The sequence below is a fragment of the Tauraco erythrolophus genome, chromosome 13, assembly GCF_009769465.1.
Source record: "Tauraco erythrolophus isolate bTauEry1 chromosome 13, bTauEry1.pri, whole genome shotgun sequence".
NCBI classification, from domain to species: domain Eukaryota; kingdom Metazoa; phylum Chordata; class Aves; order Musophagiformes; family Musophagidae; genus Tauraco; species Tauraco erythrolophus.
This window is the reverse complement of record NC_141477.1, coordinates 649438-670988: the sequence shown is the minus strand read 5'-3', so window position 1 is coordinate 670988 and position 21551 is coordinate 649438. Positions and strand designations below refer to the sequence as shown.

Genomic DNA, 21551 nt, shown 5'->3' with positions numbered 1-21551 from the left:
TAGAAAAAAAGAAAACGTTTTAAAAAAATATTAGGAGAAAAATCCCTCCCCCAAATGTTAGTTATATTTTTATATATATATAAAATATATATATAAAAACACAGAATACGGGCTGGGTTGCTTTTTTTTTTCCCCCATCAAAAGAGAGACAGACAGGATCTGTTACGGCAAAACTGACACCGGGAATCGCTCCCGTGCGTGGGTCGTGTTGCCTTCCAGTCGGAACGATGTCCGGTAACTTGGGCCCCTGCCGGAACGGAGAAACCAGGTCGGGTCCCGGGTGCTGTGAGCTACGGCGGACGGTCGCTCCGTGGAGGACAGGGGACGGGTGGGAAGGGGAAGGCAGCGTGAACCCCGGCACCAGCGAGGGAGCGGGAGCTGCCGTGCTGGCCACATCCAGTGCCTCCCCATGACCCGCCCCGTGGGGCATTGCCCCTTCCCAGCTCGTAGCCAACGACAGCAGCAGCTGCTCTGGGGCTCTAGACGTGTCCTGCCCCCCCCAGATGATGGCAGGCTGGTTCCAAGGGACGGGCTTGGCTTGGCACATCGTCCATCCAGCCCCCACTGAAACCCAGGGCACCAGAGAGGGCTTTCAGCCGAGTGAGAGCAAGGCATGGGATGGGAGGGCTGCTGCTTCTCCTGGGAAATTCAGCACCACAGGTAAGGCAGTAAGTTCCGTCTGCCACTCGCCAAGGACTGGCGCTGGAGGCACACCTAGACATCTAGATGTTCCCCACCCCATCAGAACAGCCTCTTCCACTACCGAACAGCTCTCGGTGACTCCCCAGCTGCCCGCGGGGACACCGCACACACAACCCCCCCCTCGCTGCCCACTCTTCACTTCCCAACACAGCACTGCGACCTACGGACACAGCCCCATCCTCCCCGTGCCCTCCTGCTTCGCTCCACATGCCTTTGTCCCGTGGCCACAGGCTGCATCCTGGGGTCACCCCCGCAGCCCCTCTCCTTCCCTCTGCTCACCAACCCTGCTGCGGAGAGTACGGGCCATGCCACCGCGCACAACCTGCTGCTCCGCGCGCCCGAGCGAGGGGCAGCTGCAGCGGGGCGAGTGGGACCCCTGGGTGCCCAGCCCAGGGCAAACGGGTGCTCATAAACATGTGCCTGCGAGTGCGTCTGCCGCCGCCTTGCCCGCTGCCTGCACCACGCTTCTCTCCGAGAGCCCCAGCCCGGATCCACCGGCAAGTCCACGTCAGCCAGGACAGAGCATCTTCCCGGCGCCTCAGATCTTCGTCTCGGGGCCATTGGGACTCAGGGCTGGGAAGGAGTCTCGGATCCTCGCCAGCTCCATGGCGCAGAGGTGGCCAAAGACCTTGTTGTACCACTCGGGAGACCGGCCCCTGGAGAAGGGAAGCGGCAGGAGGTGGGTAAGTGGGCAGAGGGGACCCTGGCCGATGCCCACGAGCAGCACCTCGCTCTGGGACAGGCACACGGCGCAGCTCCGGCTGCCATGGACTGGGACGCTGAACGAGCACTGCCAGACAGACATGGGAAGGTGCCTCCCCTGCTCCCCACCGCAGAAACGTGGCAAAATGAGGGAATATTTGTGACCCAGCCAGGCTTGCACCAGCTCAGAGCGATGCCCAGCATGCCCTTGCATCAGCCCACCCTTAGACCACTACCCCTAGCAGGATGGCCACCAAGGAGCGCACCGCTGCCCTGCTGCACGTCTGCAGGAGCTCTAAGGGACTTGCTGCTGCACTCAGAGTCACCGGCAGAACCGCCGGCACTGCAGGACCGAGCTGGCGCCTCCTTGCCCAGTAGCCACCAGGCAGCTAAAACCTGGCCCCAGCCCAGCACCCTGGTTCCCCTGGGCAGGCAGGCACCTGCCACCCTCCCCGGCGGCGGCACCGCAGGGTCCCCTCACCTGAGGTCAGCTCTGCAGATGTGGGTCACTCTGGAGCGGCCGATGGCGCCGGGCTCGACGAGGTACTGGGAGGTCAGCACGACGGCCTTGACGCCTCCCTCCGCCGGCAGCGTGTCGTGCTCCACCGAGACGGAGGCGAGCAGGCAGGCGCCCCGCGGCAGGTCCGTGCGCCAGCGCCTGCGGGACGGAGCGGCCCCGCTCAGCTCCCAGCCACGCGTGCCCTGCAGCGGGCAGCCCCTGCCCGGACCCGGGGGTCTGCAGTGGGGAGCTGGGGGAGCCTGTACAGCCCGGGGAGGAGCAGCCAGGGTGGGATCTGACGGGATCCACCACCCCGAGCCCAAATCCTCCCACCTGCATCCCCCCCTGCCCTCACCGGAGCACCACGCAGTCCCTGCGCGGGTGCGGTGCCATGCTGTCCGTCACGTAGTGATAGATCTCCATGTTCTTGTCCAGGGCCTCCACCACTTTGCTCTGCAGCAGGTCCTCGTCCCAGAGGTGACGCTCCCGAAGCACCCGGTGCAGCACTGCGGCGGGAGGGGCCTCGACGTCCGTGGAGACCTTCCACAAGCGCAGAGGGTGCCCGTCCCCAACCTGACGGGCCAAGGGACGGGTCAGGCAGGGGCACGCTGTCCTGCAGCACCCCGCAGTGCTAAACCCTGCATGGCTTTACCGATGGCTCCCGCTGTCATGGAGCAGCACTGCTGCATCTGTGTGCTAGTGAAGGGATGGGAAGGGATGGGAGCGGAGCTGCTCTGGCTGTTGGAGAGGGGCTGGATGAAGGCAACCAGCTCCTCTGCTAACAGCAGCATGGTGGGCTCTCTGCCGGGACTGCTGGGCACACAGCACCCTCCATCTCAGAGCCATCCATCTCTCAGCCCCATCTCTGGCCAAGGGAAGGGGTTGCTGACCCCTGCTTGACAAAGTGGAGGAGCACCAAGGCTGCTGGCAGGTTGACAGGTGCCTGCAGGACCCGTGGCACCCAGTGGTCACCCTATACACATTTCCCTATGTGACCCCAAGGCCTTCTCCACACAGTGACATTTACCTTTTTGCAGGAGAGCTCTGTGTTCAGGGGCCCTGGGGTGCTCAGCCACCCTTTGAATTTCTCTGATGACTCTTTGAGCAGGTTCTGGACACTCTGCTCGAAGTAGGAGTGTAAATCCTTGCTTTCCGCCTGACACACGAAGTCGGCCAGGGGATGGGGGTAAGCATCTGCTGCCATATAGGAGCTGCTCAGCTGCAGCAAGATGTCGTGGGAGACCTACAAGCCAAGAGCACACAGATCTTCAGAAAGCCAGAGAGACCCTACCCAGACTTTGTTGAGTGGTCCTGGGCAGCTAGAGAACCACAATTCCTCATCCCACCAAGGAGGGGGCAAGGATGGACACAGCCTCCCTGGACACATGTCCTGCAACCTGCACCACCGCAAGATGCAGCTGGGCTTCACTCTCGAGGCCGATCGACCAGCAGCAGCTGCCCCACTGAAGGACTGGTGCCCTTATCCAGCCCCATGCTGACTCCACGGGACCACCACCCCACCAGCGCTGTAGCATCTCCCACCAGCAGCGCCCGGGCTGGACACGCCGCAGCCACCCACCTGGAAGAGCTTCTTGCAGTCGGTGATCATGTGGGACAGCCCCTGCGTCGCAGCCATGTTCTCGTTGAGGTCCTTCTGGTCGGGCTTCCCCATGGTGCCCCTCTTGCGCATCACCCTGTGCGGGACGAGGCATCGCTGGGACCGCGGGGGCTTCCCACCCACCTCCAGCCCCACACTGCTCCGCGTGTGTGTTCCCACCGTGCCGTACACCAGTCCGCTGGGCTCCCCCAGAAGGGATGGGGGGGCTGCTGGGAGGCAGGGGCTGTGGGAAGGTGGGGAGGCCAGAGCCAGTCCAACCCTCACCTTGGTGAGGTGCTTTCCTTCTTGGAAACATTGAGGTGGAAGATGGAGGGGGCCAGGCACACGGCCAGGTTGCCGGCGGTCATCTGGTTCTCCTCGGCGGAGGCGATGTCGCTCAGGAAGTAGAGCAGGGTCTGCAGCACCTCCCGGTTCTCGTCCGGCATCAGGATGACGGCCGCCTGCACCGCCTGCAGCCGCTGCTCCTTCGACACGACTGCGAGTGCGGGGCAAAGCTGACGGTCAGCGGGTCCATCCCCGCGGGCCACCACCTGCCTCCACCAGCTCTGCCCAAAGGAACAGAGAGATGCCTCCTCCCCGGGAGCCCCGGCTCTCACCCCCAGCCCGAGGGCGCCCGGCCCCAGCCCAGCCCTTACACTGGTAGATCTGCAGGAAGGTGTCCGTCAGCTTGCTGGTGAAGATGGGCTCCGGCAGGTCACGGAAATACTGCTTGAGCAGGTCGGCCACGTCGTACGCCGACTGCCCGTCGTAGTTGACGTTGTCGGGGCTGGTTTCGTTCATGTGCCGGAGCGCCTGAATCCGGGACTTCACTCCTGATTTTCGGAAAATGCCAACCTGCCGGGGAAAAGCGGGTCAGTGCTGGAGGGCAGAGCAGGCACCGAGCTGGCAGGAGCCTGGGCGGGCTCCCATGGGACAGGTGAGGAAGCCCCTTCCCCAAAGGCCTCGCTCCCCTGCAACCTCGAGGGGACTCCTGCAGGACGGATGGCTGCGGAGCCTCCGGTGGGTGTGGAGTTCCCACGGACGATCTTGCCCTCCCGCTCCACCACAGCCAAGTGCTGCGAGAGCAGAACAAAAAGGAACCCTGAAAGCAAGGGGTTTTTTTCCCCAAATCAGAGGCTGGGAGCCGCCGGTCGCAGCATCACCTGGTCCAGGCACTGGCTGCGGATGTAGCGCATGGCCTGCTGGATGCTCTGCGGCAGCGGCTGCCCCGTCCGCTGCACGTTGACCACGGGTGGCACCCCGAAGACCATCTTGTCCCTGTAGTCGGGGACTTTACTCCGCTTCATGAACTTGGGCACAGTCCTGCGGGGTGGGACAGACAGACAGACAGACGTCAGCGCACGGAAGGGCTCCTTGGCACCGCCGTGCAGGCGACACACGCGTACACGCGCTCCTGCCATGTTTTGAGCATGAGCAAGGCAGCTTTCGAGCAGGAACTGCAGCACCTTTTATTAAGGCAAAATGCCCTAACGCTTGGCTAACAGGGAAACCACTGCCTGTCTCTCTTACGTTGCTGCAGCATTTTTAATGCCCCACCAAACGCGTTAACACCTCACAACGCCCCCATCTGCAGCCCTCCTGGATGCAGACGATGCCAGCAGCCCAGGTGCCAGCCCCCAGCTCACACTCGTGAGGATGCCCATGGCTGTGTGGAGCAAAGCCAGCTTTTGTTTCAGCTTTTCCCCCTCCCTCTCCACTGTCCTGGCACACCAAAGTTGTTCCAGGCTGCGGCACTTGGGCTGGGAGGCAGCGCCCGGCGCAGAGCAGAGCTGCAGCCTGTGCCTGCCACGGGGGCACCATCCCCGTCCCCCTCCCCATCAGCTTACCACGTCCAGGCTTGCTTGTGGGGCACAGAATACTTCTCCATGATGGCCGTGAGACGGAGCAGGGAGCACTTCTGGAGCAAGTTGAGCTGGGCAGAGGACTGGCGGTTGATCTCCAGGGAGGCAGAGTTCAGGCTGGGCCGGTGCGAGTTCTGGAAACTGTGCCAGCGCAGCTTTCTGCGGGGAAAGGCTGGTGGTGGTGGAGCTGGAGAGCCCGGCGAAGGGCCTTTCCCTCCCCGCAGCACCCACTGCTTTGGGAGAAGGTAGGGGCACAGCAGCAGCCAGGCTGAGCCCAGGAACCCCAGTGCCAGCCCCAGTGCTGCTTCCTTTCCCTGGGTGCTCACAAACCCAGTGCAAGAGGGTGCCAGGGAGAGCAAGAGACACTTCCCCCCCCCCACAGGACTGCTCTGTCCCCCAGGCTCCCCAAAACAACCAGCACCCTCTCCACTCGCACTCCGGGCTCACTGCACCTGCCCCAGCACCTACAGTCCTGCCAGGAGACCCGGGGAGAGCTCAGAGGCTCAGGGTGACATGCGCCCACAGCACCACCATGCAGAGGGGACACCCCCAACACCCGCTTTCTCAAGATGAAAAGACACCCCCAAGAGGTAGCGCTCTCTCTCAGGAGCCTGCTAAAACCCTTCCCGAATCCGTGCTGCTCCAGGAAGGCTCCTGCCTACCTGCTCCAGGGCATCCCCCAGCCCAGGAGGGCACGCGGGACATTCCATCTTAAGGAAAAACACCCCTCTATGTCCCCCCATGCCTGCCCGAAGGGGCATCACCCTCAGCGTCAGCCTGGCAGGGGCTTGAAAATCCACAGAATCCACAAGGGCTGGAGTTTTCTTGGGGGAAGCCCCAGGGAGCACCGGCGGGCAGCAAGTGCCTCCGTCAGCCAGCGCCGTTGTAGTAAATGAACAACCCTTTAATTACGGGGCCGCGCGGGCAGAGAGCTCGCAGCCCGTATGCCACAGGCAGCGGCAGCAGCAGCAGCAGCAGGGCTGGCAGTGGTGGCCTGCAGCCGCCAGAGCGCACCAGTGGCCCGCGCAGAACCGCGCAGCACTGCATCGCGCAGCACCGCACCGTGCAGCACCGTGGTACTGGGCCATCACCATCTCCCTCCCTCCACCCCGCTTCTGCCACGAGGGAAAGGGCGCCAGTGTCGAGGCAGGGCTTGCAGGGCACCGGCCAGCACCCCTCCAGGAACGGCGCCAGTGCTGCTCCCCACGAGCCAGGGGCTGCACACCCTGATGCAGAAGCGCCCAGGGGACAGGGTTGTGGTGGTCCCCTGGCTGGCAGCACGCTGGCAGCTCCAGGTCCGAGCCCTTCCCTGGCACAACAGAGGAGAGAAGGACACAGCCCCAGCCCCATTCCCAGCCCCAGCCCCATTCCCAGCCCCAGCCCGCGCTCACCTGCAGGGCCTGGTGAGCGATGCTCCCACCCCGGAGTCCCGGCGCTCCCGTGTCTCGATCTCTTCGGCCTCGTTGAGGGAGTTGCCCGTGCTGTCAAAGTCGCTGGCAGAGGTGCCGACATCCGACATGGACCGCTCTTCGAAGTGCAGGTTGGAGGGTTCCCCTCCTGAGTCCGACTCTTCCTCCTCCTCCTCCTCCTCGCCGCCCTCCTCCCCAGCCAGGTCGGGGGAGATGGCTTTATACCAGAGCTCCACCTTCTGCTGCAGCCCCCACATGTGCTGCAGTATGTCGTCGAGGTTCTCGTAGGTCACCTCCCCGTCCTCCTTGCAGAAATCCTCGCTGCTGCCGAACTCCGGCACGTTGTCGTAGACGCTGGCACGGCTGCCCAGGGAGCTGCAGGAGCCCCGGCGGCGGCGGCACGCGAAGCCCCGCGGGGAGGACGAGCCCTCCACGCTGCTGCTGCTGCCGCCCCCACCGCCTCCCACCAGCCCGACGGGCGTGTTCCCCGATTTCCAGTGGGTCAGGGAGCTGCCGCCCAAGGGACACAAGCTCTCGATGGAGAGGGATTTGGGGAAGGTGCCCGGCTTGTGGTCCCGGGGGATGGAGACCAAGCAGTCGCCCCGGCACATCTGCCGGGGCCGGCAGGCTCCAGCAGCCCAGTTGCCGCCGGCTGTCACGGCCGTTCTGTAGTCCTCCAGGTAGTCCCCGCTGCGTTTTGGGTCAGAGCTCACCTTGCTCCCGCCTGAGCCGAGCGAGCGGTTAGTCCTGTACGATACCGAGAAGAAGTGTTTTTTGCCGTGGAAAGAGGCGGATATCCCTCTTTTAGGGGAGCTGCCCTTGGTGGCCGCAAGGTCCCCGTTAGTCTTCAGGGAGCCCCATCCCGGTGTGGCTGTGACACTGCCATGGGGGGCCACCTTCTCGGCTGGGTCCGCCTTCTCTCTGTCCTTCCGTCGGAGGGACTCGATCCTCTTCAGGAAGCTGCGAGACCGTCGCTTCTTCAGCTTCTCCTTGGAGCCCTCGCCGCGGCTCGAGGGCGGCTCCGGCAAGGAGCGCTCGCTCAGGCTGCGGCTGCAGGCGGTGATGGCGGCGGCAGTGCGGATGGGAGATGGGGGGCCGGGCGACGTGGCCCCCACACCCAGCGTGCCGCCCGTGCTGCCGGTGCTGCCGCTGCTGTGCAGGGACACGACCTCCGGGTTGGTGCTGAGGTCCGTGAGGACGCTCTCGCGGCTGGACGCCAGCCGCATGCTGGAGCTCAGGACGTCGGAGCCCTGAGAGAGGACGTCGGCCGACCCCACCCGCGACCACCTCTTGCTGTCCCTCTGAAAAGCCCACCGGTCGCTGATGGCGCACAGGTCTTCCTCCTCGGAGTCTTCATTCTGCGGGTGGTCAACAACAGGGGACAATGGATCAGTCGGAGTCACAGAGGGTCCTCCCGCCCCACTCTCCTGGGACCAGCGCCCAGCAAAGGGCACAGACCACAGCACGGCGCCTTAAACCCGCCCGGGTCCCCTCTGGGGACAGAGGGCTCCAGGAGCCACCAGGCGCCGTTTTGCCGTTCCCGAGGGCCATATGGTGCTGGGGAAGGGAAGGTGCTGCTTCCAGGCTGCCTCTGGGTTAAGTCACAGGCAGTTGGGACATCACTGTGTCCCAGCACAGCGAGGGACACAGGGCAGCATCCCTTCCCGAGCCAAGCTAAGGGCAGTCAGAACAAGTCGGGATGTGCCCACGTAACGCTTTCCGTACGCCGAACACCGAGCTGGTGCGCCTTTCAGATGTGTTACTCATTAAGGGAAACATAAAAGGGCTTGTTATCAATATGCCAGTATGAACTTGTTTGTGACACATGGGCTGCTTTCACCCATCCCTCCGGGGTCAGGTTCCTCCTGCAGACGTGCTGCCAGGGGGTCCCTGTGCCCGGCTCAGCAGAGACCCCGAGGGTGACGCTGCGGGCTGTGGGCACACAGCGCCGTGCAGACCACCACGGCTCTCCCAGCCTGGGTGTGACGACTGCTGTGGTTCCACTGCCACTGCCAAGCCCCACAGAGGCACAGGGCGAACACCAGCACCCGCTAATTCCACCAGGCACCTCTGGGGCCGTGTCCATCCTGGGAGACCATGAACCAGCTAGACCAGTGCCCACAGGCAGTCCTGGAGCATGCCAGTGTTGTTACTGAACACACGGGATCGTGGCCCCACCAGCGGTCACATTGCCCCTCGCCTGACCTTGAACGCCCGGGACGTACCTGTTTACGCTGAAAGTGGACTTCCAGCTTCATGGAGGCACATGTGTTCAGGGTCATCAGCCTCCTGCAAGAAACCAAGAGAGGCTTTACCCCTGTCCCGTCCCGCCGGGGGCACAGCACTTGCTGCTTCTTTTTTTGCTCTTTTTTTTTTTTCTGTTTCTGTCTTAGAGCCCTTGTTCGCTGCCAGCTGTCACCCAGCAGCTGCAGCTCCCGGGCCCCAGGGCTGCAGGGGCATTCCTGCTGTTTGGGAGGGCAAGCACCCTGTGCCTGGGACACCCCTTCCCTGGAGTGGGACTTCCCTGGGGGCCACTCACCTTTCTCCAGCCTACAGCTTCATGCCCTGGTGTTTTCTTTACACAAGTGAACAAATCTCCAGTTAATTCACTTTAATTAGCACCTTCACGAACGCTACTACAAGCACTTTTGTTCCAGCGTGCAAACACCATGTCTGTACAGCCAAAAAACAAACCTCAGGGACATTTTACCAAAAATGCGACCAAAGCCCCTCTTGCAATCCCACCAACGCCCCCCGACCGAGCGTGCGGTCCTGCTGCGCACCCTGCAGCGGGATCACACACGTGACATCTGGCAGAGGGAGCGAGATGGGAGCAAGCGTGTGCTGGGGGAAGAGACCACGTCCAGGGGGTTCATTTTTTTGGAAGAGCTGCGTTTTCCAGTGTCCTTTTAGACCTTTTTGTCAGGCGAACGCCGCTCGGGGTCACCTCAGGGACCCCAAAGACAGCTCAGGGATGGTCGGGGACATTCCTGCCCTGCGTGGCCCGCCCAGCAGGGATGACCTGCTCCAGGTCATTAGAGCAAAACAAGCCCAGAAGCTCCTGCACTGGCCAGGTGGTGACAAAAGGCCCCCCCCCCCCGTCACCTCCCGCCCCGCTGGGACCACTGGGAGGGAAAACCCGGAGCTTGCCAGGCACCCGGGAAGCGGCGCAGGGGATCCCCTCCTGCCTGGCACAGCAGCCTCGCTGCTGGGAAAACAAACAAGGAACAGACCATTTCCCCGTCCCTGCTCCATTCTGCTGGGCAGCAGCGCGCACGGGAGGGACAGCGAGAGGCAGCGCTCGTTTCTCGGCAGGGGAACGGGCACGATGAGGTGGCCCAAAAGCCAAAGCAGGGCTGAGTCACCGCGTGCCAGCAGGACACACAGCCCCTCTGGACAGACAGACGCGGGGGCGGGAGGAGGGCTCCCTCCTTTTGGGTGCTTGCTCTTGCTCACGCTGGGAGAGTTCCCTCCCCGCAGCAACGCACCCGGCCGCATCTCCCGGAGCTACTTTCGGCCCTGCTGCTGAAGGAGTAGCGTGTCCCGGTGGAAAAGGGGGCGTTGCCAGGGCCGTGCTGCCAGGCGTCGGGATGACCAACGTCAGGCGAAGGCAGCGAGCGCTCGGGAGCGCAGAAATCCCTGGGCAGAGCAGCCGACGGAGCGGCCGCCCCCGGGAAGAGGAGGGATGCACCAGCGCAGACGTTGCACGAAGCAAACCGCAGCGTGAAGCGACAGCTCCGGAACCCCCACCGGGAGCACCCGCGGCTCCCCACGACCCGCACAGGCGCTAATTAGCAGCGTGGGATTTTCACATCTCAGCAAACCCCTCGCTGCGGGTTTTCTCTCTTTCACGTGCCTGACAACGGAACGAAATTCTGTCCATGGACACAACTTCATCCACAGGCGCTTTGGCCTGAATCTGCCTTACGCCAGCGACCACGCGAGAGCCCCTCACGCTGATGCAGGGACGTGGTTTCCAAACTCTGTTCTCTCCTCGGACACACTATGAAGCATCCTTGCGAAATGAAGCCACGTAAAAGGCACCCCGGGCAGACACGGCTTCCTGCCCGGGGACCGCAGCTGCCAGCGGACACCCGGGGCAGTGGCGGCGGAAGGGCAGAGCGTGGGCTGCGGGCAGCAGGACTGGGTCTCTCTGCACCTCTGCTGTTCTACAGTTCAGCTCTGATCAATCCAGCTCTAATGGATCCCTACAGGCTGGAGCTACCCAAGCTTGAAATTAAAGCACAGCCCAAAAGGCACACGAAGAAGAGAATTATTCCTGGGAAGTGGTTCTGTTCTCCAGGAGCTCTGTATGTTCAAACCAAAACCACTGTCGTTTCCCTGGCACTACCCAAAAGCCAGCGACGCTTCCCGATTCCAGAGACCAACGCACCCGAACTCCTCATTGCAGAGGGAGCAACAGTGCCCGAGCGGGCTCAGAGCCGCAGCTGGGGGGCAAGGCAGGCACCCCCCGGCGCCCACCACTCTGCCGGCCCCAGGCAGCTGCCCTGAGCCCTCGCCCGGGACACGTCCCGGCACTGATCCTGCAGCAAAGGGCTGCGAGGGAGCGTTACCTGCACAGGGATTTGAGGGAGTCCTGGTCCAGGAAGCTGTGGTCCTTCTTCACAGCGCCGATGTCGAGAGGGAACAACGAGTCTGGGGACGAAAGCGAGAGGAAGAATCAGCGGCCGTTTCCGAGCCAGCGGCTCCATCAGGCAGAAGGGCCAGCGGGAGCGTGGGAGGAGGGAGATGCCGCGAAGAGCAAGAGGACGAGAGATGCTGAGGATGGGGAGCTGGGGGAGCAGGAGAGCAGCGGGGGGGGATGATGCAGGAGGTGTCTGGGCCACGAGTCCAAGTCAGAAGAAGTCGGGAAGGGGGAAGGCTGGGACATCACATTGCCACCGGGAGCTGCCGCCCGTGGCTGCGGGAGGGGAGCCCACCAGGAGGGGTGGTCCCACGGAGCCGGCTGGGACGCAGCTGTCTGCGGGCAGGACTTGACCCGGGCTTCCAGCAGCGGCTCCTCCCACGGGACTACTTTGTGTCCCCGGCTCCAGGAGACGGCCAGCGAAGAGCAAGACACAGAGGGGGCTGGGGTGGGGGGCCGGGGATGCCCTGGGGCCGCAGCACAGAGAGCAAGTCAAGTGCAGAGGAGAGGGATGAGCTGGGCAGAGGAGAGGGATGAGCCAATTCAGAAATAAACACCAGCCCTTCGCAGCGCTTTCGCACGCCCACGCGGGTACCACCGCGCAGCTCTGCTCCCAGCTGAGCACATCTGGAGCCTGGGCTGCCCCTCCTCGGGGGTGCCAGCTGCATGTACGGCAGCGGGGACAGGGACCCCGTTGGCTTCTCTGGAAACTCACAGTGGTTTTTGGAGAGCAGCCACCTCCCACCAGCAGCCCAAGAGACATCCTGGTGTCCCGTAAGGCAATTCATTACACATGCATTAATTGCTCATCCATGACTCCTTTCTCCCCAGGGTAAAGAAAGCCTCTCAGCTCCCCTGGGGAGAGCTAGGAGCTGCTAAGAGGTCTCCCAGGGGCAAGAAAGCTGTACCAGTATGGTTGTACAGCAGATCTAGCATCTCATTCACCCCCCTCCATGCCTCAAAGCCCATGAGCTGGGTCTCCACAGGCAGATACCCAGCTGGGGGAGCACCCAGAGGTGGCACGTGCCCAGGGTCTTTGGGCAGAGCTCTTTCCAGGTAAGTCGGGCAAGGGTGGTGAGGTGCCCAAGGGCCTCCAGCCAGTTCCCTGCTCACCTCCGCGCACTCAGAGCCAGCAGCTATGTAGGACCTGGACCATCACCCACAACTGTCTAAGCCCAGCTGCTAATGAAGCTCCCGAGTGCAATTACCAAGGGGACGCTGAGCCCTGCCAGCTGGGGAGAAAAACAGAGTGAAACACTCAGAGGATGTGGAAAGTTTTGCTCAGAGAGGCTGAAAAAAGGGTTGGTTTATTCATAGGCTCCAGCACCCGCTCCTGGCCACCCCGGGCTGTAAGCACCGGTCGGGGCCGACACCTGGGGCTGGGTCTCCCCTGCAGGAACACGGCTGGTCCATGCACGTGGCCATGCCCGGAGCCTGCCCCCTAAAATAGAAACCAGGGGCGAGCAAGCAGCCTGTAAAACCATCACCGGGAGCAAGAACGTGTTGCGGGGGGCGGTGGAAGTGCCCGGTTGAACAATAGCCATCGCTGCAGCCCGCTGGAGAGCAGGCTTCCCGCTATTGTCCCGGCCAGCTGGGGCCAGTTGCAGCCGCTGCTCCTCGGCACTGGCCCCCCCGGCAGCGACCAGCGGTCCCACCATGGGTTCGACGTAAACACAGCTGAGCCGGAGGTGAGACCCACCACCTGAGTCACCCTGCAAACCACCCGTGGTGCGTGGCAGAGGTGGTGGGAGTGGGTCCATTGAGGAGTCTGCCCGTCCCTGGCAGCCGTGTGGCACAGGGACCCGGTGTGCTCCGGGCACGGCTCGCTGCGCTCAGACAGCGCAGACCTTGCTGCCAAGGAGTGTGTCAGGGCAGGGCAGGGGCACGCGGGACGTGGCAGCGGGGAGGGAGGAAACGCTCCCTCTCCGCCTTGCCCACACCGGCTGCCCCTGCGCTCCCACCCGCCGCAAACACTCACCCAAACACGGCGAGGGCTGGCGGCTCTCCAACGCTGCCCGCCCTCGGCCGGAGCAGCCGCCCCGGGGACCCCTGGCAGCCCTGCCTGCAGGGGAAAAGTTCAGGAACGCGGGAAGGGTAACGGCACGGCTGGATCTCCAGGCCACCGCCAAGTCCGAGGGCTTAAAGTTCTAACACGTGATCATACAAAAACAATCCTCTCCGTCCTCTCCTCTCCTCCACCCAGGGCTTTGTGAGCTCGCCCCGCAGCCACCGCGGGGCTTGGTGGGGATGCAGGAGCTGAGACCATGACCGGAGCCGGGACTGGGAGCAGCGGGAGGAGGCAGCTCTCACCTTCGTACAGCTGGGCATACTGGGGGAATCCCGCCGCCCGCAGCCACTCGCAAGCTTTCTTGGCTTCGATTTCTGAAAGAAAGCAGAGAATCGGCTGAGCATCCCGCCCGGCAGCAGCGACGCTCCCGGAGCAACAGCCCGCTCCCCCCCAGCTCCCCGAGCCCATGTCCTGTGTGCAAAATGCAGAGGGAACGATCGGCTGCAGAAACGGAGCCCAGGGATGCGCTGGTGGGAGCGATGCCCGCGCACGGAGCGGGGTCTCTGCCCAAGGGAACAGAAACTGCTTGGCTTTAGCCTCTCCGCTGGCGCCAGGCAAAGAGGAGCAGGTAACACAGGAGCAACAGGGCCACAAGACACAATTTTAACCTCCCAATGAAACATTTCGTTTCCGAACCCACCAAACAAAATACAGCACTTTGCCAAGCAAGAGAGGAAGACATTTATTTTTAACAATTAGTTCAGAGCTCATCAAAGCTTAGGGTCGGTCAGTTTTACAAACATCCTCCAGAAAAGCCTGCCAAAGAAACCTTCCCTCCTCCCTCCTCCTCCTCCCCACCACCCTGGACCACCCCTCCTCTTCTTTCAAGCCAGAGTCCATCCTGGCAGGCACTAGAACCCGGGTAGCCTTCTATGCCCCCTGCCCAGCCAGCTCCCACCCCTCACACATGGTTCAGCGACCGCCTGGATGAGCCCATCCAACAGCCAGCACGATTTTCTGTGAAATTTCTCAAATTTACAAAACTTGAGGGAAAACAGCCCACAGCTCATGCTGCCGAAGCAAGCTCCTGCCTGGTGTCGCAGCCCGCCGGTCTGCGGAGATTTATCCTTCTGAGGGTGACAAACGTTTGGCCTCAAGCGTAGAAAACGCGACGGCAGTTTCAGGGTCTCGCCCGTTCCCCCCGGAGGCACCACCCAGAGCGGATCGCAGCGAAACACCCCGATTTCATCACCATCCATCAACAGCCCCAGCCGAGAGCTCCGGCTGCATTTCCAGTCACAAAGCCACGGCAGGGGAGAAAAGAAAGTCCAAAACAAGAAGTTCAGTTAAGGACGGGACCAAGCCAAACCTCTGGACCCAAATACTTCAGAAATTTTGAGAAATTTTGGAACAAGCATCTGCATCTGGGTCCAAATGGTGTGGCTGTCCTTACCCATACCGTGAGCCCAGCCAAAACCCCAGAGCTGACCCCTCCTGCCCTCGACAGGGCTCAAAACCAGTAACTCCAGTACAGACCTCAACCCTGGAGCCCGACCATGCCAGCCCGGTCCCCGTGGAGCGCCGCATCCCTCCCAGCACCCCTACGGGGGAAGGCACCCTGCAGCTGCGACTGTCCAGCCGGGAGGGCTCCAAGACCACGGGAATGGCCTCTGGTCACGACAGCTCCAGAGAGCAGATCCCTCCTGCACCCACGGGGCAGGCAGGGTCCAAGGACGGGCACTGCACCCTGCCCGCCGCCCAGCGGACCTGCCAGACCCCCTCCTGCTCCTCCTTCGCTCACAGCGGAGTTGGTGGCCACGGGGCCACCATGGCCAGAGGCTGCAGCTCAGGTGCCCCCAGCCGAGAACAGAAACACCCACCTCCCACCCCACTACTGCCCCGTCACGTCCCGACCCCCCGCTGCCCCCAGGGAGGGATGGGTCTTGCGACCCCCCAGCGGGGAGAGGGGAGGGAAGGGCAGCCAGAAGCGGAGCCACGTGCCGAGCTTACCCCTGAGGACGGAGGGGCTGAACCCGTAGAAGAGCATTCCTGGGGTGCCAAGGGGCACCGTGCAGCCGGCCGGGGGACGCGCAGGAGCCCTGGGACACCCCGCGAGGCCACAGCCGCCCCACCGGGCCGGGCAGCTGCCGGGTCCGGGCTGCAGCCGGACGCTCCCGCGCAGGACTGAGCTCGGCCGCCCACGGCCCCGGTGGAAACGAGGAGTCAGAGCACGACATTTCCTTCCCGCCGCCTCCCAGCACCGGGGCTGGCGGGGGGCCGAGGGGGGGGGGCGCACCTCTCCTCACCACGCTTCGGAGCCACCTCCCAGGCTTCACCCGCTGCGGCGAGTCCCGCATCCCAGCCCGGAGCCCCCCGCGGCGGGAGCGAGCCCACCAAGGGCAGGGGGGCTCTGCCCATCCCAGGCAGGAGCCCCCCCTGCGTGGAAGCACTGGCACAGAAAAGGTTTCCAAGTGTCCCTGTCCCGGACGGAGCTGGCGGCCAGCTTCTTCCTCCCACCGCCCTTCCCACGGACGTGCTTTCCCAGGGAAGTGCAGGAAAGGTCGGGCAGGCAAACCCTCCTGCCGAACACCCGGGCGGGCGGTGAACCACGGGCACAGCGGTGGCAGCAGCACCAGGGCCACGCCGGACGCTGTGCACAGGGTCACCCATTGCAAGCCGTGCCCCCAGCCCTCCCCACCGCCTCCCGGGATTCACTGCCAGGGCACGGTGATGGGAGACCCAAACCCCGCACCGGACAGTCCGCAGCCTCTGCCGGAAACCCAGCCCGAGCCCCCGGGACGCTGCCCGGAGACCCTCCGCTGCCTCCAGCCAGGCAGACCCGCGCTGGGCAGAGGAGCTGCGAGCAGCAGCGATGGAGACAGGTTTCCAACAGGGCTGCGTCTCCAGGTGTCAGGATTCTCTGATGTCTAATAAAGGCTCATCGCGCACTACACTCCCCCCCCAGCAGGGCCAGGAAGGGGGTCTCGTTGCCTTCTCTGGTCAACAAACGATTTTCACAACCTCGTAGCAACTTATTATCTTTGAGATCTACAGTTTAAATGCGACGGAAATGATCCCATTCCAGTGGTATTGCGGGAGGAGCCGGCACGCAGACCTGGGCAGGCACAGGAACCGAGACGCAGCCCGCGCTTCCCTAAGAAACAAGAAGATCAATCCCACGAAGCCACTTTCCCACCACACATGGAGCCCAGACATGCCCCACACATGGACACCCGCTGCCGCAGAGCCGGTCTGCAACGGCGCAAGTTGTGTCCAGCCACGCGCCAGGGCGCACAGAACCCCCCTCTGACTGCTCCTCACCCAGAAACAAGTTGCTGCTGGAGGTGGGACACAAAAAGACGGGAGGTAACCAGCACCAATGCACTCGCTGGGAAAAGCTCCTGATGGTGCACAGCCCTTACGAGCCACCAGAGAATCCCCTCCCAGGAAAGCTTCTGCCCTTCCCTGGCAGCCCTGAGGCTGGATGGTGTTTCCCAAGGAAAAGGCATCCACAGCTGCTCTCCCCAGCTCTTGGAACCAACGAGGGGCACATGCTGTGGCTCAAGTGCCACCGTGGTTCATCAGAGATGCCTCGAGCAGGTCCGGAGGGTGCAGCTCCACCAGCCTGGCTGCTGGGACAGGGGACACTGCTGGGATGGGGGGCACTGCTGGGACGAGGGGGCCCTGCTGGGACGAGGGGGCACCGGTGGCAGGCGTCTGCCCAGGCAGACTGGGAACCCAGCTCCCCCCTAGCATGCCAGGGCGAGGGGCAGAAAGCAAAAACGGAGACAGAGAATAGTCTCTGATTTTGATAGTGAAAGTGGAAGAAAAGGATGAAAATCAACATGAAAGTGGAAAAAAAGCACGAAGTTCCCCTAATCGCCGCCTTGCAGGGTCACTGCACCGTGGCACTTCCCTGGACACAACCCGTCGGCGAGGGAGCACCGAGACCCACGGCGGGTCCGCGGTGGCTCCAACAGGAATGGCTCCTGGTGCGGGATGCCTGGAGCCCAACATCTCTCCCTCAGGAGCTTTTGGGGCTGCAGCCACCCCACCCCTGACGTGGAACCCGCGCGGATGGGGAGAACCTGGGGGCTGCAGTAAAAGCTCTAAACCCAGTGGGCTGGAACGGCGGAGGCGAACGTCATTACAGGCAGGAAAGCCGCTTCCCAGAACCCCGGCTCTGCGCTTCCGCTTTAAAAATCACGAATAAAAACCAAGAAGTCACACCCCAGGATCCCAGTTCCGCGCAGCAAGTTTCCAAATTCCCCACAAAAAGTCCCACACAGCCAATTCGAGTGCGAAGAGAAAACCACACCACGGAATTGCCGGCCGGTTACCGAACGGAAAGCCGTGACAGCAGCTGCTCCGCCGCCGCGGCGGGAGCTCCGAGCCACCGCTGCCACGCTCCAGCGCCAGCGGGGGAACGCTCTTTTCCCTTTTCTTTTTGGTGTGTTTTCCTTCCATCCCACCTTAAGACAAACTGCTGCCTACAGCGGTGACGACGCAGAAGCGGAGCTCCGCTTCCCTTCCCGGCGGGCACACAGAAGCACTTGCCTGCTTTTCACGGGAATGACACAAAATGCGGCCACATCTCCCAAACCAGGGCTACGCGCCTTTCCTGCTTGAAAAGTGAGGAGCTGAAACAAGTTTTCCATGGAAATACATATCCTACTGCTGCTGAAGGTACCGGGGCATTGCCAGGGAAAGAGGAACTAACTCTGCCCAGGCATGCCCATCCGTGGTCAGTTTGGTACTCAGCACCCACAAACACCAGCTGCTTCCAGCCCAGTCAGCTCCCAGCACCATCCAGCCAACGGCAGAGATTTCCCAGCCGCCGGCACGGACAGGGCAGGCAGACGGGAGTGAGAAACGCGGCTGAACGCTCTCCCAGATGCAGCGGGTTTCCATAATTCACCTTCACGCAGCAAACAGGTCTCTCAAGTTTGGGGAACTGCTCCTTGCTACGTCGCCGACACGGGATTGTTCAAATGCCTCTGCCACCTCCAGCCCCGAAATGCCGGGTCTGCTCCCAAGGGCACTGCTGCCCTGGGGATGGCACCATGCAGTGGGGGCGGCACCACCCGCCCCGGCGGGTACCAGAGCCCACCGCCGCCCCGGTCACGTCTGCGACAGCCGCTGCATGGTGCAGATGAACATGGGGGAAATCTGGGGGTAAAAGTGCTCCCAGAGGCGACGCAGGAATTGCCCGCTGGTGCCTGCATAGGTGGCAGTACCCGAGCACCGGCTGGCACACCCTGGGCAAGAAGCCCTCTGGCCATCTGCCGGCCCCATGGCGAGGAGACCGAAGTTGCTGGGTTTCTGGATGACCTCCTGCACCACCATCAAGCATCACCCCAAGCTCCTCCACTCCCAGCTGCCCTCCAGCCACTGGCCGGGGACCCTCCCTCCCTTCCCCATCACCCCCGGGCAGTACCTGGCTCGGGCAGACACTGATGGCTCTCCTGCCCAGCGCCCCGTGCCCCGGACAGCATCAGGGCTGGAAGCGCCAGCTAGGCAGCAGCTCCTCGGCTAGGGCAGCGGAGAGGAAGGAAGGGCCCCGAGAAGCCGGACAAACCACTGCTCTATCGTCAAAGCAAAGCTTCCAGGTAACCAAACAGGCTCTGCTGGGGCGGGGGTCCCCCTGCCCGGAGCAGAGGGGTGTGTGGGGAGCCTGCCCCAGCAGCACCCCGGGGACCGCTGCCCCCTGCCTTATCTCTGCCCCACTCGTGCCTCGGCTCAGTGCCAGGGCTGCACGTAACCACCTTATCAACGGCGTAAGACGGCTTTGGTTTCCTCTCCTGCAAACGAGCCCAACAGCAGCCTCGTGCCTGTTTTACCCTGTTCTGAAGGAGGTCAAAACACGGCCCTTTGCACCCAAAGCGTGGGTAACCCTGTGCTGCACTCCATGGGCATCTCCACTCCTCAGAGCCTTGTAGCACCTTTGGCCACCTCAGGACACCTTCTCCTGGCCCTTGGCTTCCCATTGTCCCGGGGAGCGCGAGCACTGCAGTAGCTCAGGGGTTAATGTCCTGCGTTTGAGCATTGCAGCTGCAGAGCAGATGCCTGGTGGGAACAAGGGGATGGGAGAGGGCACCAATAGGAACAGAAACAAAGGGCCAGGAAGGTGAAGCCCCTGATCCATCCTCCTTGCCTCTCCACCTGCGTTTCTGCAGCTGCTCTGAGCCCAGAGGGACACCAGACGAGGCAGATCCGTCCTCTCCCGCGCGGGCAGCATGGCAGCAGCAGGAGGGAGCCCACCAGGAACAACCATGCTGGTTAAGAGTCACGGTCTGGAGGCAGCATCTGTCTGCAGGTCACTGCCCTGAAGAACACCAAGACACCCCCGTACCACCCCAAACACCGAGACACCCCAGTACCACCCCAAACAGCTGGAAGAAAAAGACAGCGCCCAACTATGGGACAAAAAGGTGGAGCTTTGTGGGTCCAGCCGCGCTCCCCCTGCACACAGCCGTGCTCCACCAGCCCCACGTCTGCAGCCCGCGAGCCACCGCTGATGGGAAGAGGGCATCCTGCCCCGTCCGGACACAATGACTGTGCACACAAAGAGCGCTGCGCACACGCTGGCATGCCTACGGGCACTTCTGCTGCCCAGGTGGCCGTGGCGGCTGGGCGCTCCCACTTCTGCTGCTGGAGACCCAGACAAGAAGCAAGATGCAACAGCTACTCAGATGCCGGACAGAATTTATCCCTCTTGCCCATCCTGTATCCCACCCTTTCTAAAATTGCCCTGTTGTTTTCCTGTTGATCGTCCCTCGAGTCTCCGCACTTTGTCTGGGCTAAGGGACACCATCCCTCCGAGCTCCCCACCTGACTGCTTCGGCAGCGCCGGGCATGGCGCCCGCCTGGCTGCAGGCACTGCCCGAGAGCAGCTCCCCGACACGGAGGGGTCACATCCTGCCTTCCTTTACATTGACAACAACGCGAGTCCCTTCTCCCGCTGCCTGGGAGAGCGCTGGGCGCAGCACCGACGAGCCGATGCACCGCAGCCCCCCGCCCCCCGCGCGCTCCGAGGTCCAAGCCCAGATTGCCGCATCCCGCTGCGGCGCTCGCCCCAGCACTGACACCGCGCGGGGCCAGACCCAACACGAGCCACTGCCAAAGGCCACGGCAAAAAGAAAGGACAACAGCTTTGCTGGAAAGCCAGAACGAGCAGCAGCTCTCTCCTCCGCAGAGAGCCCTCCGCTCCGGAACGCCGCGGCTGCAGCCGACGCACATCTGCGTCTCCGGCCAACGCAACCTCCTGCGGTTTCTCTGCCGCACCGCCTGCTTAGGAGCGATCCTCAGCTCCTGCTTTTAAACCCAGGCATTAAAAAATAATTCCTTGCTTAAGACGCGAGGGAATTTCCTCCCACTTTTGTGCACTTATTTAGAAAGAACACCAGCGCGCGTTGCCAGAGGAGCCCCACGGAGCAGCACTTCCCCATGGTCTTTCTGCAGCTTTTTCCGTGTTGCGCAGAATTATAAACCCATCCAGTTCCCAGCGGAGGGACGCACAGGCTCCCACAGCCTTCGGCCCCTGCAAGCCCCGAGCCAGAGCTGTCGCACCCATCCCAGCAGCTGCCCACGCCGACAGCCCGGCACTGCCACGGCCCCAGTGTGGAAACGTGTCCTGGCAGGAAGAAGTGGGCACTAACTTCTCAGCAGAGGCACAAAGGGTGACTTTAAGGCTCTTTTATTCCCTTTTTAAAGGCTGCAATACAAAAATAAGCCAGCATCAGGTATTCCTCCAGCTCTGTGCAATAATCCACCTCCTTTTTCTGCTTCACCAATGCTCTATTGCAGGCTCTGAAGTGGTACTCCGAAGCCATCTCCCTTCCGAAGCCATCCCTCCTCCCAAGCCATCCCTCCTCCCAAGCCGTCCCCCCTCCTGCCTGCAGTGAGCCCCGCTGTCCTCTGCTTGGCCCACCAGCATTGCCCGGGCACTGCTCGCACAACCGCTGCCAGCGGCTCTGGGGGGCATTTCCCTGCCCACCCCGCAGCTCGCCCTTGGCAGCCCCGAAGCCCTCTCCATCCCACCCCCCTTCCCACACTCCTTTCCCCTAACAGAAAACAGCATTTCAGTAAATCAGCGCTGGCAGGCGATGCCACATCCCGCAGCATGGC

The 21551-nt window shown here is 62.8% G+C and overlaps 1 protein-coding gene across 2 annotated transcripts; it reads right to left on the bottom strand.

The window, feature by feature from the left end:
• Positions 1-1240: 1240 nt before the first annotated feature.
• STARD8 (StAR related lipid transfer domain containing 8) lies at positions 1241-13768 on the bottom strand. Of its 2 annotated transcripts, none has more exons than XM_086619947.1 (13): positions 13727-13768; positions 11346-11427; positions 8997-9060; positions 6754-8129; positions 5348-5521; positions 4664-4823; positions 4157-4355; positions 3786-3996; positions 3483-3660; positions 2931-3146; positions 2259-2476; positions 1886-2062; positions 1241-1358 (listed from the first exon to the last, which is right to left on the bottom strand). In XM_086619947.1, the coding sequence occupies exons 3-13, from the start codon at positions 9051-9053 to the stop codon at positions 1241-1243; spliced, it is 3084 nt and encodes a 1027-aa protein (XP_086476073.1). In that variant the 5' UTR covers positions 9054-9060; positions 11346-11427; positions 13727-13768. The 2 variants fall into 2 exon arrangements, with proteins under 2 accessions (XP_086476073.1, XP_086476074.1); XM_086619948.1 differs by having other exon boundaries at positions 3483-3597.
• Between the last annotated feature and the right edge of the window lie 7783 nt (positions 13769-21551).

Coding starts and splice junctions, on each gene's coding strand:
- STARD8 (XM_086619947.1), bottom strand. CDS start 9,053: ATGACCCTGAACACATGTGCCTCCATGAAGCTGGAAGTCCACTTTCAG. Junction 4,356..4,663: donor GCAGCCAGTGCCTGGACCAG/GTGATGCTGCGA, acceptor TTTCCCCGGCAG/GTTGGCATTTTCCGAAAATC. Junction 3,997..4,156: donor CTTCCTGCAGATCTACCAGT/GTAAGGGCTGGG, acceptor CCGCACTCGCAG/TCGTGTCGAAGGAGCAGCGG.